This window comes from Seriola lalandi, unplaced genomic scaffold (genome assembly GCF_002814215.2).
Source record: "Seriola lalandi dorsalis isolate HSWRI2012SDOR001 ecotype SW California unplaced genomic scaffold, Sedor1 jcf7180002054690, whole genome shotgun sequence".
NCBI lineage: Eukaryota > Metazoa > Chordata > Actinopteri > Carangiformes > Carangidae > Seriola > Seriola lalandi.
The window spans coordinates 954,620-967,424 of record NW_019525243.1 but is presented as its reverse complement, the minus strand read 5'-3'; the positions used below and the strand labels follow the sequence as shown (position 1 = coordinate 967,424).

At 40.5% G+C, this 12,805-nt stretch overlaps 1 protein-coding gene across 4 annotated transcripts in view; it reads right to left on the bottom strand.

Annotated features, from left to right (window-relative positions):
- Positions 1-12,805, bottom strand: part of cep112 (centrosomal protein 112) — a 99,773-nt gene that overhangs the window by 63,362 nt on the left and 23,606 nt on the right. For 3 of the 4 annotated variants that reach the window (XM_087178511.1, XM_023423220.2, XM_087178512.1), the window contains 8 exons: positions 9,590-9,689; positions 9,006-9,124; positions 8,418-8,561; positions 3,516-3,670; positions 3,246-3,375; positions 2,999-3,091; positions 2,662-2,721; positions 1,393-1,472 (listed from right to left, as the gene is read on the bottom strand). In XM_087178511.1, the coding sequence (XP_087034637.1) occupies positions 1,393-1,472; positions 2,662-2,721; positions 2,999-3,091; positions 3,246-3,375; positions 3,516-3,670; positions 8,418-8,561; positions 9,006-9,124; positions 9,590-9,689 (881 nt within the window). The remainder of the gene's footprint in view (positions 1-1,392; positions 1,473-2,661; positions 2,722-2,998; positions 3,092-3,245; positions 3,376-3,515; positions 3,671-8,417; positions 8,562-9,005; positions 9,125-9,589; positions 9,690-12,805) is intronic. The other variant, XM_023423219.2, reaches the window with a different exon arrangement.

Here is a 12,805-nt window from a genome sequence, read left to right as displayed (position 1 = left end):
TGAAAGGCACTAAAAAGATCTGTAGAACTGAAGGGAACTTCAGAATTGGGTTATAACTGTCTGAGGGTCCATCATTAAGAGCAATCTCTGTCATATTAAACAGTAATTTGAGTAATTTGAATTGTTGTAAAAATATTGATAGTGCAGCATTTTCATCTCTCCTATTGTGTAACATCACTATAATATTCTTGTATGTTCCTATTGCAACTCATGATAATTTTCTTTATTTAATATTCAATTTATACTGTATGACTTTCATTATCTCACATTAAGAGCTACTTGTATTTTTCTTACATGACTCTCAGTTTATTATTGTAGGTACTGTTAGATTTTTATAGTAGGATTAGGTTTGGTAGTTTTCTTCAAGACAACGCAAATGCCTGTTACATGTGAAGCTCTGATCTGTAAGACTTCTCATCACAGTTTCCAGGCTCTCAACTCTAACAGTGCTACTCAGAGTTATAAAAAAAGATCAAAGAGAGTGTGCAAGGGTTGGCTTGTTAAAGCCAAACTCCACCTTAAATCAGAATTCATACACACTGCTCTTATGATCAAAGACTTAAGTCAGTAGACATAAACAACTCTCTACAGTTTGAAGCCACCAAGTCAAGGCTAAAATGTGTGATACTAATAATTGTAAAATAAATATCATGCTTCACTAACATTATATATGTTGGAAATTTCATGACCAAAGGGGGTAAATTTCATTACAAACACTAATAAAGTAGAAAATGTGTCCACATACCTGTCAAACAACCCCGGGCACTATCACTGTGTTTGTGTTTTGATGATATTATTAGATTAAGATCGAGTTTGTGAAGTATTCCGTTTGCGCACACACATACATCGTGCCTAAAGTCTCTCTGCCTGTTTTTCTAGTCTGTTCTACCAGTAGGATTCATTGGCCCAACTTGCTATGTCAACCACACACACACACACACACACACACACACACACACACACACACACACACACACACACACACACACAGATCAGAAACAGACTTTGTTTTGAGCTCATTAATTGGATTATTGTGTAAATTCTGAGATAACTCAGAATATTTATGGGTGAAGATATTTGTATTCAGACTTTGGCTATGAACCCTAATTTTGGGTGGTGTTTAGCCATCAGAAAGCTGTTGGTATAAGCAAAAACACTAACTGCTGATATGCGTCATACCAAAGATAGTATCAAGGAGGAGATGTTAATAAATGTACAGCTGTAACATTTGAGCTACAGTTTTCTAATTTACAGTGTATTTGGGTATTAACTGTGATAAGCACAAAAAAAAAATTCTGCTAAGTCAAATTTAGCACCAACAATTATTAAAACACTTTCACTTTTAAATTCATGCAACAATTGACGCTTTTGGCTTAGCCTTTCTCACTGTACCTGAGCGCATCCTCTAGTTTGGCTATCTTCCTCTTAGCCTCTGATTTCTCTTTCTCTGCCTCACTGTGGATTGCTAAAACCTGAGAGAGAGAGAGTGGGAAAGTAAAAGAGGAAAAGAGAGCAAGAGAGGTGTAAGTGAGTGCAAGAGCAGACACCATCAAACATCACTCAACAAAACTCTCCTGTCTGTGACCTTGTGCATCTGGTCTCGTCTCTTCTCTCTATCACCCCATCAAAAGTACCATCTGAGCCTGTCTGCCTGCACAGAGGGCCTCTCACTCTTTGGGCCCTTCTCATGTCCAGTTACCATACTCTGGCCTCCTTCATGTGTCTCATTTAACACTCCTGAGCAGTGGAAAGAGGAATCTTTCCAGAGGAAACAAAAAGGAAAATGAACAACTAACTTTTCTCTCTCTCTCTCTCTCTATCTCATTGTTTTCATCTCATGTCACCTTGTAGAAAGAAAAAAAAGAAAAAAGTAAAGGTGGAGAAATATGCAGGTTGATTACAAGGACAGAATAAAAAACAGTCTATGTTTGAGGGAAACAAAAAGACATCAAAACCAAACTTTCTTATGGAGAAGTTTAATTTAAATTCTCCCTGACCCTGAAATAACATGCACAGAGGCCTGTTAAGCTCTTGCAGGTGTATCAGACAGAGGGCCCCGTCTCTGGGTATGCCAGCCTTCCACCAACACACACATGGTAATTGTGGCACTTTGAAGATGACCCAGGTGCAGTACGGTCTTTAAATCTGATCTTCACCCAAGACGTCTGGCCTGGTCTGGTCCAGCTCAGATCATTAACAATGGTCTCTGTAGTCTATGGTTTATGACTATGCACTATGGCTTTGAAGAGGGTCCCTCAAATGTAAAGAACTGGGTGCAATTAAGTGTAGACCCGGGTACACTGACAGAAAAATGTCCCTTTTTAAATGTCCTCTTTTGCTGCGTGATTCTGCAAGTTTATTTAGATTTGCTTACAACTCCTATTGTCCACTTTCTTCGCTTGATAACCCTTATGCTAAATTATAAAATTTCCATCCTCCTTCATTTCTTTGTCCAGTCTTACATCTACCCATTAATCATGAAACTGATTTTACGAGACCAGACATAAAATCTAAAACTAAGGGGAACCAAAAGGAACATGTGACTCCATGCTTTGATCTCTACTTGACCGTAATCACTTTGTCCAGGGCTGTTTTAATGCAACGACAGAAGCTATGGAGCTCAGTGGATCAGTGTTCCTGAAGGAGCAAGTTGCACACTACCTTTTTCTCACAGTTGATCTGCAGTTCATCTTTTTCTTGCTGAAACTTTATCTCTTGATCCTGAAAGGAAGAACAAGTGAGATAAAATGGCAAGTCAAACTGTGAGGCATTTGCACATAAACAACACATTGTGTGAAAGACTTACTCAGACAAGCCTATTCTAATCTTAAGCATTGTCACAGATGGTATTACTACAGTCACAACAGAAAAGATGCCGAATGCCGTTATGAGTTACACACACACACACACACACACACACACACACACACACACACACACACACACACACACACACACACGTGAAAATATGCTCACACCTCCATCACCCAAAGCATACCCTGAGTTGTTGGTGTCTTCTATGTTCACTGTCCTGCAGCTGCTGTTTGAGATGAGCTGCAGTTTTCTCATAGTCTTCTATTACCTCAGAGGCCTAGACAAGAGAACCAGAGAGAAAATTGGTTTAAAAAAAAACAAAAAAAACAACTGAAATTGGCAGAAGGTTTTGTACTTTGCATCAATCAGCAGTGGATTTATCAGGCAGGTTGGGAGTGAGAGTCATGTGGAGGTGTTGTGGTTATCTGGACCTTAGTAGCAGACAAAACATGTTCCTGATGTAAGTGGCTCATGTCAGTCTCGTGTTTGGCTTGGAGCTTCTGCACGGTGTGCTCGTACTGCTCACACTGCTGCTCCTTTTCCCTCTGCAGGATCATGGTCCTGTGGACAGTTAAGAGCTTCATTCAGACTGTGTGGTAGGATGGTTCATAAACACACTGACCTGTTCATTTGTATCCTCTTCACCACTCTATATTTCTTCACCTTTTTATCTCTATTTCACATGTCAAACAGTTACTGACCGTCTGTTGGCCTCCTGAAGTTCGGCACTGATGGATGCAATTTGGATCTCCAACTGGGCCTTCTCCTGTGTCACCTTCTGACGCAGCGCGTTGCCCTTTTCCACCTCCACTGACTGTTGTTTCACTCGTAGCTCTAGCTCACCAACCGTTTGCTCCTGGATCACACAGATACACAGAAACCAATAAACCATAAAGGTTGAACCACTGAGGGCACATGAGAAAGTGTCATTGGTCTGAGGACTGCATCCTTTTTTAACATAATTTAATCTTTATTAGTCCTGTTGGAAAAGCAACTTGAGTTTGTACAAGTCATGTTTTATGGACATTCTATAGTCTGCAAACATCTCATCAGTTTTTAGCTAGCCCTGTGTGTGTTAAAATTGCCCAATATGTTTGTAAAAGTGTTGCTAACCTCAAAGTCTGGGCATGTTTATTAAATAAAAAAGGATGTTTAAGTTTGGTTTCACACAATTCCAAATACTGAGAGTGCTAATGTCCTGTAAAAGGCAGAAATGTGGCAATAACAGCACAGAAAAAAACCCAAAAGGTTTCCAAAAAAATCGGCTATTCAAATATTCATTTCATTTTCTACCGCTTATCCTCTAGTAGGGTCGTGGGGGGGCTGGAGCCTATCCCAGCATCTTTTCGGGCGAGAGGCGGGGTACACCCTGGACAGGTCGCCAGTCCATCGCAGGGCAAACACATAGAGACAGACAACCATTCACACTCACAGCCACACCTATGGTCAATTTAGAGTTTCCAATTAGTCTAGTCCCCATTTTGCATGTCTTTGGACTGTGGGAGGAAGCCGGAGTACCCGGAGAGAACCCACACTTGCACGGGGAGAACATGCAAACTCCACACAGAAAGATCCCACGGCCGAGCCGGGACTCGAACACGGAACCTTCTTGCTGTGAGGCGACAGCGCTAATCACTGCACCACTGTGCAGCCCCTTATCCTCTTGTAGGGTCGCGGGGGGGCTGGAACCTATCCCAGCATCTTTTCGGGCGAAAGGCGGGGTACACCCTGGACAGGTCGCCAGTCCATCGCAGGGCTATTCAAATATTTTGAGGTAGAAAATGATGGTTAGATTTAACAAAAAAAATGAAAAAGATATTTTTGTGCCTTTACTTATAGTTGACATTAGGGAGATAACAGGAAATCATGCTACAAAGGTTCCTAGCTGGACTTAAACCAGGGACGTTATAGTGCATGGATAGTAATGTGCAAGAATATCCAATGAATACTTGGAACTTATGAACTTATGTTGCAATAACAAATGTTAAGGCTGAAATGAAATTACTCCATCATACACCAATAAATGTCACTACTGCCAGGCTTAAAGGAGACTTATGTCAGTATTGTTACTGAATAACAAATGTCAAAAGCTCGTCAGGTTTCTGAGATTCAAGAGAAAGAAAATGATCCACTACTGCAGACAGCTTATTCCGGCACTGTGCTGATGAAATGTCCCCTCTCTGCATCTTGTCCTCCAGTATGTGCATGTGTGTCTTTATGTGCGTGTGTGTGTGTGTGTGTGTGTGCGCGCGTGTATGACAACATGGAATGCAGTGTGGGCAGGCTGATAAAGGCGATGACGGGGCGCTGATTAAAGATGGAGCGTGCTAGTAGATCTACATGATGACAGAGTCTGGCGATGACAGAAGGTAGAATGATGGGAGTGGAGGGAGCGGTGTGTTTGAAAAACTATGAGAGCAGCGCCCAGCAAGGCTGGTGAGAGAACTTTTTGTATTTGTGTTAGCAGTGTAGGGCGCTGAGAAAAGGAACAAGGGGCCTGTGTTGGACTAGGACGCGTGCTGACACTTAGCTTTCTGGCAGGAGATGAGAAGAAGCACCTCCCCAGGCTGAAGCTGGACTGGGTACACCTGGACACACTCAGTGGGAGCAAATTATGTACCATAATTAGGTATTTTGCAAGGAGAATTACTAGGTGTGAAGTACAGACTACATACGTCACATTAAGAGCTTTGTTCCCCTTCAAAGATTTAGAAGTGATAAAATCTTTGAAGATGAAAAAAAAAAAAAGAAAAGAAATTTGTGACAAAAAAAAAAAAAAAAAATCATACAGTGTGAATGATGGCATTTTACAGTTTAAGTGTCAGAACTAGGGCCAGCAACTGAAGGACAGCCTGCATCACTCATCTCCTGAGGCTTGTCAGGCCGTGTGTATGCATGCATGCTGCGTTTCAAACACTAGAGGAATAGCAGTGAGTTTAAAGTTAAAAGAAGTTAAAGAAGTTTAAACATAAGCCACATGAAATGGAGACAGAATAGACTTGAGGGAAAGGTATCAATATGTTTAGCCCTGTTTTCTCTATGACCATTACTGGGGATGCACAGATATTGTTTTCTAAAACTGATAACACTTAACAGTACTATAGGATGATGTATCTGTATGACATATTGCAGACTTAAGGTAATTTAAGTGTTATTAATTATTCAGGTGCAATTATTACATTTATGTACACATTTATGTGTACATTTATGTGTAAACAATCCAACGAATATCAGCAGTACAAATCAAAGAGATATTGCCACTAGTGAATCTCTAACATCAACACAATAACAATAACATCTCCATTATTATTATATGGACATGCATAGACTACAGTCAAGACGTTTGCCTGGTGCAGTACCAAGGCAGATACTGGCATGTATTTATTTTCAAACACCTACTCAATCATTCGATCTGTTCTGCCCTTTGCATAGGTAGCGTCCAAAAATAACACCAGCTGACATATCTGTAAGCCCCTTGTGAGATCTTTGATCTGCGCTGCATAGAAATCCAACCAGGTAGCGATGGGAAGATGAACATTCTTCATTTCACTGTTATTAAACCAGATCCAGTGTGCTGTATTAGAACGGGCATGAATCATCAATCTGAGTTTGTCTTGGCTTGCAAGCGTTACTGAGTGAACTTTTCACATTGCGTCCTCGGTATGAACTTTTATAAGCATCCACACCCCCCACTCCCCCCATAGAGAGTAGAGGAGTAGTCAAGGCCTCAAACATATAAGCATAGTGTCATTCACTGTACAACCCACATGTTCAAAGCTACTAGGTCAAAACCATGTAGGACTGAATATTTAGGTCTTCTAACTGATGTCTTGAAATTTTATCCTCCCATGAATAACAACAAGTCAACAGAGCAAGACACAAAAAGACACAAGACAACCTTGATTCCAAAGGATTAAGCATGGAGACAGTAACCACGCAACAAGAGTGTTAAAATAACTCATCTGAGATAAAGTCCACTTTGAACATCCTATCCTAGGTGTGTGTGTAGGTCAGCCCAAACTGATGGCAGGAGAGCAGCTAATATAAAACGACAGAGGGCTCTTTTCATTCTCTGGGGCCTTGTCTGTTTTTAATTATTAAAAGAGGGGCCTTACCACCGGGCCTGCACTGTCCAGTGTTTGATGCCTTTTAAATGTGGGCCTGCTGACAGATTAAGGCCAGGAGCAATATGTGTGTATGTGTGATGCATATGACAGCCCATGAATGCTAATGCTGATACTGATAACAATACTATTTATGAAACAGTGCATTCAACTGGCCCCTGGTGTTGATGATCCCCACTAACGAAATGTGCATGGTCCTACTTAAAACCAAAGTCCTTTCATATGACATCAAAGAAACAGAAAAAGTGGCTTTGGGAGGTGCGTGTATGTATGTGTGCACATACATCTTCAAGCACAAGCACTGCCATGAGTAAGATTTCATACACACTTGGATCAAAGACCTTTATAAAGATGACAGATATAAGATATGAGAGCCATTCTCGCCCAGAGGTTACAGGATGTCTCCTTTCATTTGAGCCATGAAGTGGCGTGGGTCACTATTTTATAATTAGAGATATGACAGATGTATACACTTAGAGCTTAAGATGGCAGGAGTTTTATGCAAAAATACACCCATCTTGTCACCCAGAATCCTGTTTGTTCCAGTGAAAGTCTGTTTTTGGGTACAGAAAATAATCTACCCACTTGAAGTGTCTGAACACTTGAGCAGCACCCACTTTAGTATAAAGTGAGGACCACAGATTAAATCAACCAAAACAAACCAAAACAAACCAAAGTCAAATCATGTCACATGAAGTCTGAAAATTGTTAACATTAAAATCTATTACAGCTTGATGCTGTCACAAAGCCATCTTGTGTACATACAGCACCTTTAAATCCAAAATCCAAAATTAAAGTTAAATTCACCAAGATCAATATCTAAATTCCATCTGAAAAAATTTGAACAGCTGTTTATTTATTATTTACATAAAACAGTCTGAGAAGCTAGGGAGGGTAAATCCCATTTGGTTAAAGTGCTAGGATTTGTTGGGCATCTGAAACATGACAGGTTCCCCCAAGCAAACAATGCTTTTTTGTAAGAGGTCGCAAGTCTCAAGTTGGAAACCACTGGTTTAATATTGAATGCATTGTATTTTATAAACTGATCATATGTTTGTTTTGCAAATTCTTAATCAGAAAAGTAGCTAGCGGGGCGTCGTGTGGCGTAGTGGTCTAGGCAGGCGCCCCATGTGTAGAGGCTACAGTCCTCGCTGCAGTCGGCCCCGGTTCGAGTCGGCCTTTACTGCATGTCATTCCCCCTCTCTGCCTCCCCCATAAAAAGCCCCAAAAAATATACTTTAAAAAAGAAAAGTAGCTAGCAATTGTAGCTGTCAGACAAATATAGTAGAGAAAAAATGTAAAATATTTCCCTCAGAAAAGTAGTGCAGTAGAAGTATAAAGAAGCATGAAATCCAAATATGCAAAGAAAGTACAATACTTCAAACCTTACTCAAGCACAGTACTTGAGTAAATGTACTTACTGACATTCCACTGAACATAAACACACACACACTCACATTTGCCTGTTCCTGTACTCACAGTTACCTGTGACCGAGCATTATACTCAGCCTCCATCTTTGCCAGTCTACGGTTGGTGTCCTCCAGCAGCTCCTGGATGTTCTCAGTGTGTTTCTTCTGCAATTCAAACTTCTCCTGCTCCATCTCTGTGACAGCAGCATGCAGCTGGAAGGTCAAAGGATAACTACATATCAGTCATTGATCTTTTCTAAGACTACTTTGTTACTTTTGTCTTTTCACAAAATCAATTTCTTGAGCCATGTAATATATGCCTATTCAAAGGGAATAAACGTAATTGTTATTATTACATCTGAGAAAAACTGTTCCACAAGGTTGAACATCACATGCTAAGTGACCCTGGAGAGATGAGTGAAAATTTCATTTGGATCCAATTGAACCTCAACAGCTCGATAAGCTAGAGCTATCAGGAATAAAAACACAATTTACCCAGGACAGAGAGCATTCATTTTTCAGCACTAAAAAAACCCCACACTAACTGAAACACAGGTCTGGCTGCTGGCAGCGAAGTCAGCTAGTCTCATGCTATCAAACAGTCTTCCTCTGGCTCAGGGCTGCAGCATATCCAAGCCCTTCAACTTTTCCTCATACCCTCTTCTCCCACTCGTTTTTCAGGGAGTCGGCGCTCTGATCCGACATCTTCTTCAGCTCTGCAATTTGCTTCTCTTTGCTCTCGCAGATGACCTGGGATTCCCGTAGCACACTTTGAACTGTTGGAGTAAACACACACACACACACACACACACACACACACACACACACACACACACACAGACCCAGAGCAGTCAGGCCCTGCTTAAGGGTATGTACACAGGTAGCTACACACAGACAGACATATACTCATACTCATTGTTGCACTGTCAGTAATCAAATGTCAATAAATATATTACTTCTATCAAATGGGCATTAACGCTTCACTTTCCAAAGTTTATAAGTCTCTTAAACATGCGTTTCGAGACAGATGAAAGAGTATAAAGGAGAGGAAATTAAGCATGAAGAAAAGGGCACACATTATGCAAATAAACTTTGGATTGAGCAGTACAGCTGGAGAACCTCATTCTACACCAGTGCAGTCTCTTGTGGAATTGCATCTTTTTGGGCTTTTTACTCTGAGTGTTCAGAGACACTAGTATAAACATCCTCCCAGTTAACCCTGCATTCTTGTGACCTCTCACCTTTCTTCTCCAGCTTACGGATCATCTCCTCCGATTCCTTCTGCTTGGCCCTGTACATGCTCTTCATCTCCTCAATCTCACCATTCTTTCGGTCCAAAATCTAAAGAGGGAGAGGGAGATTGTTTTTAAACATAGTGGACAACATTAAGCTTTTTTTTTTTTTACTACTGAGAAAATGGCTTGCATACATTATGATGGTTCTTATTAAAATGTCTTTGTTAAAGCTTTTTACTTCCACCTGTACCTATCAGGGCTATCAACCCAAAGCTATCAAATGACATGTTTTACATATAGTTTGTGAACACTTGGTACACTGACTTAAGTTTTAAACCACTTGCAGCTATGTGCCAACAAGGCAGAGAAGAAGCAGACTATTAGCAAGAAAACATAAATTCAAACAATACAGGATTCACAATTTTGAGAAAAATGATCTCTGCAAATGTTGGCACGAGGAAGGAAATAGGGTTTGTTTAGGCGCAGGGATACTCAATATGTTTTGGTGAGAAATACTGAAGGTAAACGGAATGTAAACATTTGCTTGTTTACAAGAAAACTGAGTGTCTTTTTATTTGTACTATTTGTGCCTTTTTTCAATTGTCCTAAGTTATCAATGTTTTTCATGATGTTAAAGGTTTGTTTACATCAGTCATGTTTATGGACCCTCAATTATGATCATCTGACAACCACAAAAAGCAGATTTTTTTATCTTTAAAATGAACTCCTCAATTATGTATGCTAGTTCAACTTGAACAAATATAATCGAAAATTTAAAGACTGGGTGATTTATAAGGACATGGAACATTTTGTATGCAAATTCACTGTATGGTCTGACAAAACTTCATCTTCCGCATGCATATCTAATCCTAAAGAGACTACGGGCTAACTGGGTGAAATGATGACTGAGTGAAACACCTGTGCTGAGGTGTGATGAGGCAACTGCATCTGCTTACTGCTGCCATCTGTGTGTAATTAGTTAAATTAGACCATGGAGAGTTGAGGCTCCAGTAGAAAAAGACACTCTAAGCACTCTCCATGTTGCAGAAGAAGGTGCCTTGGCTCAACTACATAATACAGTATATATGTATATTATGCAATTGGTCTAAGGGTGTGTCTACTGCCCAGGATGCCAGAAAGCACATTTTCAGGTTCTTAACAAATGGCTTTTGTGCATTGTATAGGTACGGTTAATGTGCAGGTGACTGCCCTAGTGTCCCATGATCAAATTCTACTCTCACAGTGGAATAACATCATCTAAAGTTAATCTAAACCTATTTTTAAGCATAACTGAGAATGGTATTGATATTTCCCATCCAATTGACTAAATAGAATAAAGCAACTAGATTTTCTGGTTGAAATGGCAGAAAGTAAGAGTAGCTATTTTTCTGTCAAGAACTGTCCCAAAGCCTGTAAGACTTTATCCCTCTAGTATTTTGTTCTACCCAAGTGCACTTAGTTGCCAGGCCTGTCATCCTCTGTGTGAATGGGACAGGGGAGATGAAAGGAGGCTGGAGCAAAGTTCACAGAACATTTAGGGACACCCAATTTTTTCCATTTCACCACCCAAGAGAGATTGTTGTCTTTTAGGGGTCCACCAAGCAAGGCAATGGCACAGTTTCAGGTCCAAGGATAGTGCACTAGACGGCGGGAAATGACAGCTTTTAGAGTGCCCATTTTCAGCTTTTATAAGCCATCCTAATGCAGGGGGAATCCAGCCTGGCTGTCCACAGCTTTAACCAATGGCATCAGTTAATAGAGTAAAGAGAACTGGGAAAGAAAACATACAAAACAAAATCTGTAGTTTGAACATGAGTATACTTTCTATACACACAGAGAAACACAGAAGAATACAGTTAAAAAGTCTCTGGTGTTTCCTGTGATCTGCTAGTAATCTCAGATCATTTGCACGTTAAAAAAAAATAACATTAAAGGTGGACTAAGCAACTCTAATCCAAGACAGTTTTTGTCAAATTCAATGACTATCTCCTCACTGTCCGCTAGCTTTCTGTTCTGTGTGCGTGCTGAAACAAAATCTGGTGTTCCTACACAGCCCTGGATTTATAAATAGGAAATTAACAAAGTGGCTTGGACCGAGACACAACACTATTCTAGCTGATCAGCAACAGGGGAACAGCTCATGCACAGGACAAGGGAAAGACGAACAGAAGTGGGGAGATGAGGGAAAGGGGGCAGTGGGAGCATATACTCTACAACATAATCACATTGTCAAGAAGGAGAGATGCATCAGCAACAGGAACAGCAAAAGAGGAGAAGGTCAGAGGAACAAAAATTGAAAAAGAAGTGCTATGGTCAGGCGAGGGTGAAGAGCTGCGGTAACATCGGTGAGGCTTTCCAACAGTGGAGACTGCATGGTCGGAGGGGGAGAGAAATTCAGCCCTGGACTTATCCCGTGGAACTGGCCCGCACCCTGAATGACAGGTCTACATAGAGTGCAGAGAAAGAGACTGAGGTGGCCGGTAAAAACTCTGATTGTTTTGACAGCCTACAGGGATTTGTCCCGGAAGTCTCAATGGCCAGTCCACTCTTGGTGGAGAGATTTCCGAATTCAAAGGCCTGATGACGGATGTTTGCTGTGTTGTTGGGTTTTATAGGCACAAAGATCAAAAAAATACAAGTTCGCTAGCACAGCCACTAAATGCTATGGTAGGTAATGTTACTGTTGTGGAAATCTGTAATAAGAATCAAGGCCTTTCTTTTTGGGTTTTACTCTAATAAATATATATATTTAAAAATATTATTTGCAAATGGGCTCAGCACTCATGCAGAGATCAATGGTCCCTGCAAAGTGAGAGCCCCAAAATGAGAACAAACCAGTCTCTTATACTAGAGCAACCAAAGATATGGAAGTATCCTCCCTTAACTGGCAGCTAGTGGTGTCAAGATGCACAATCAGGTAGCTGTAAGTTCTCAGATGACAAAGCCCAATGAAAAGGGCAGGAATGCAGATAAAGAAATACTTGTTTACTATAGTCAAGGACAGTTCAGCTCCAACTGGAACACTGAGTTCAGTATTAACTACAAAGGGGTTCAAATGAACATGAGAGCACACACGATGGCACAAATTTTTCCCATTAAAACAAGAAGACAGGTTACAAAAACAATCACAATAAAAATTTCCAAGACACTATATAGTGTCTCTAGTTTTTACTTTGCTTTGTTTGTGTGCATGTTATTATTTTGATGAAGTTTTATATTAAA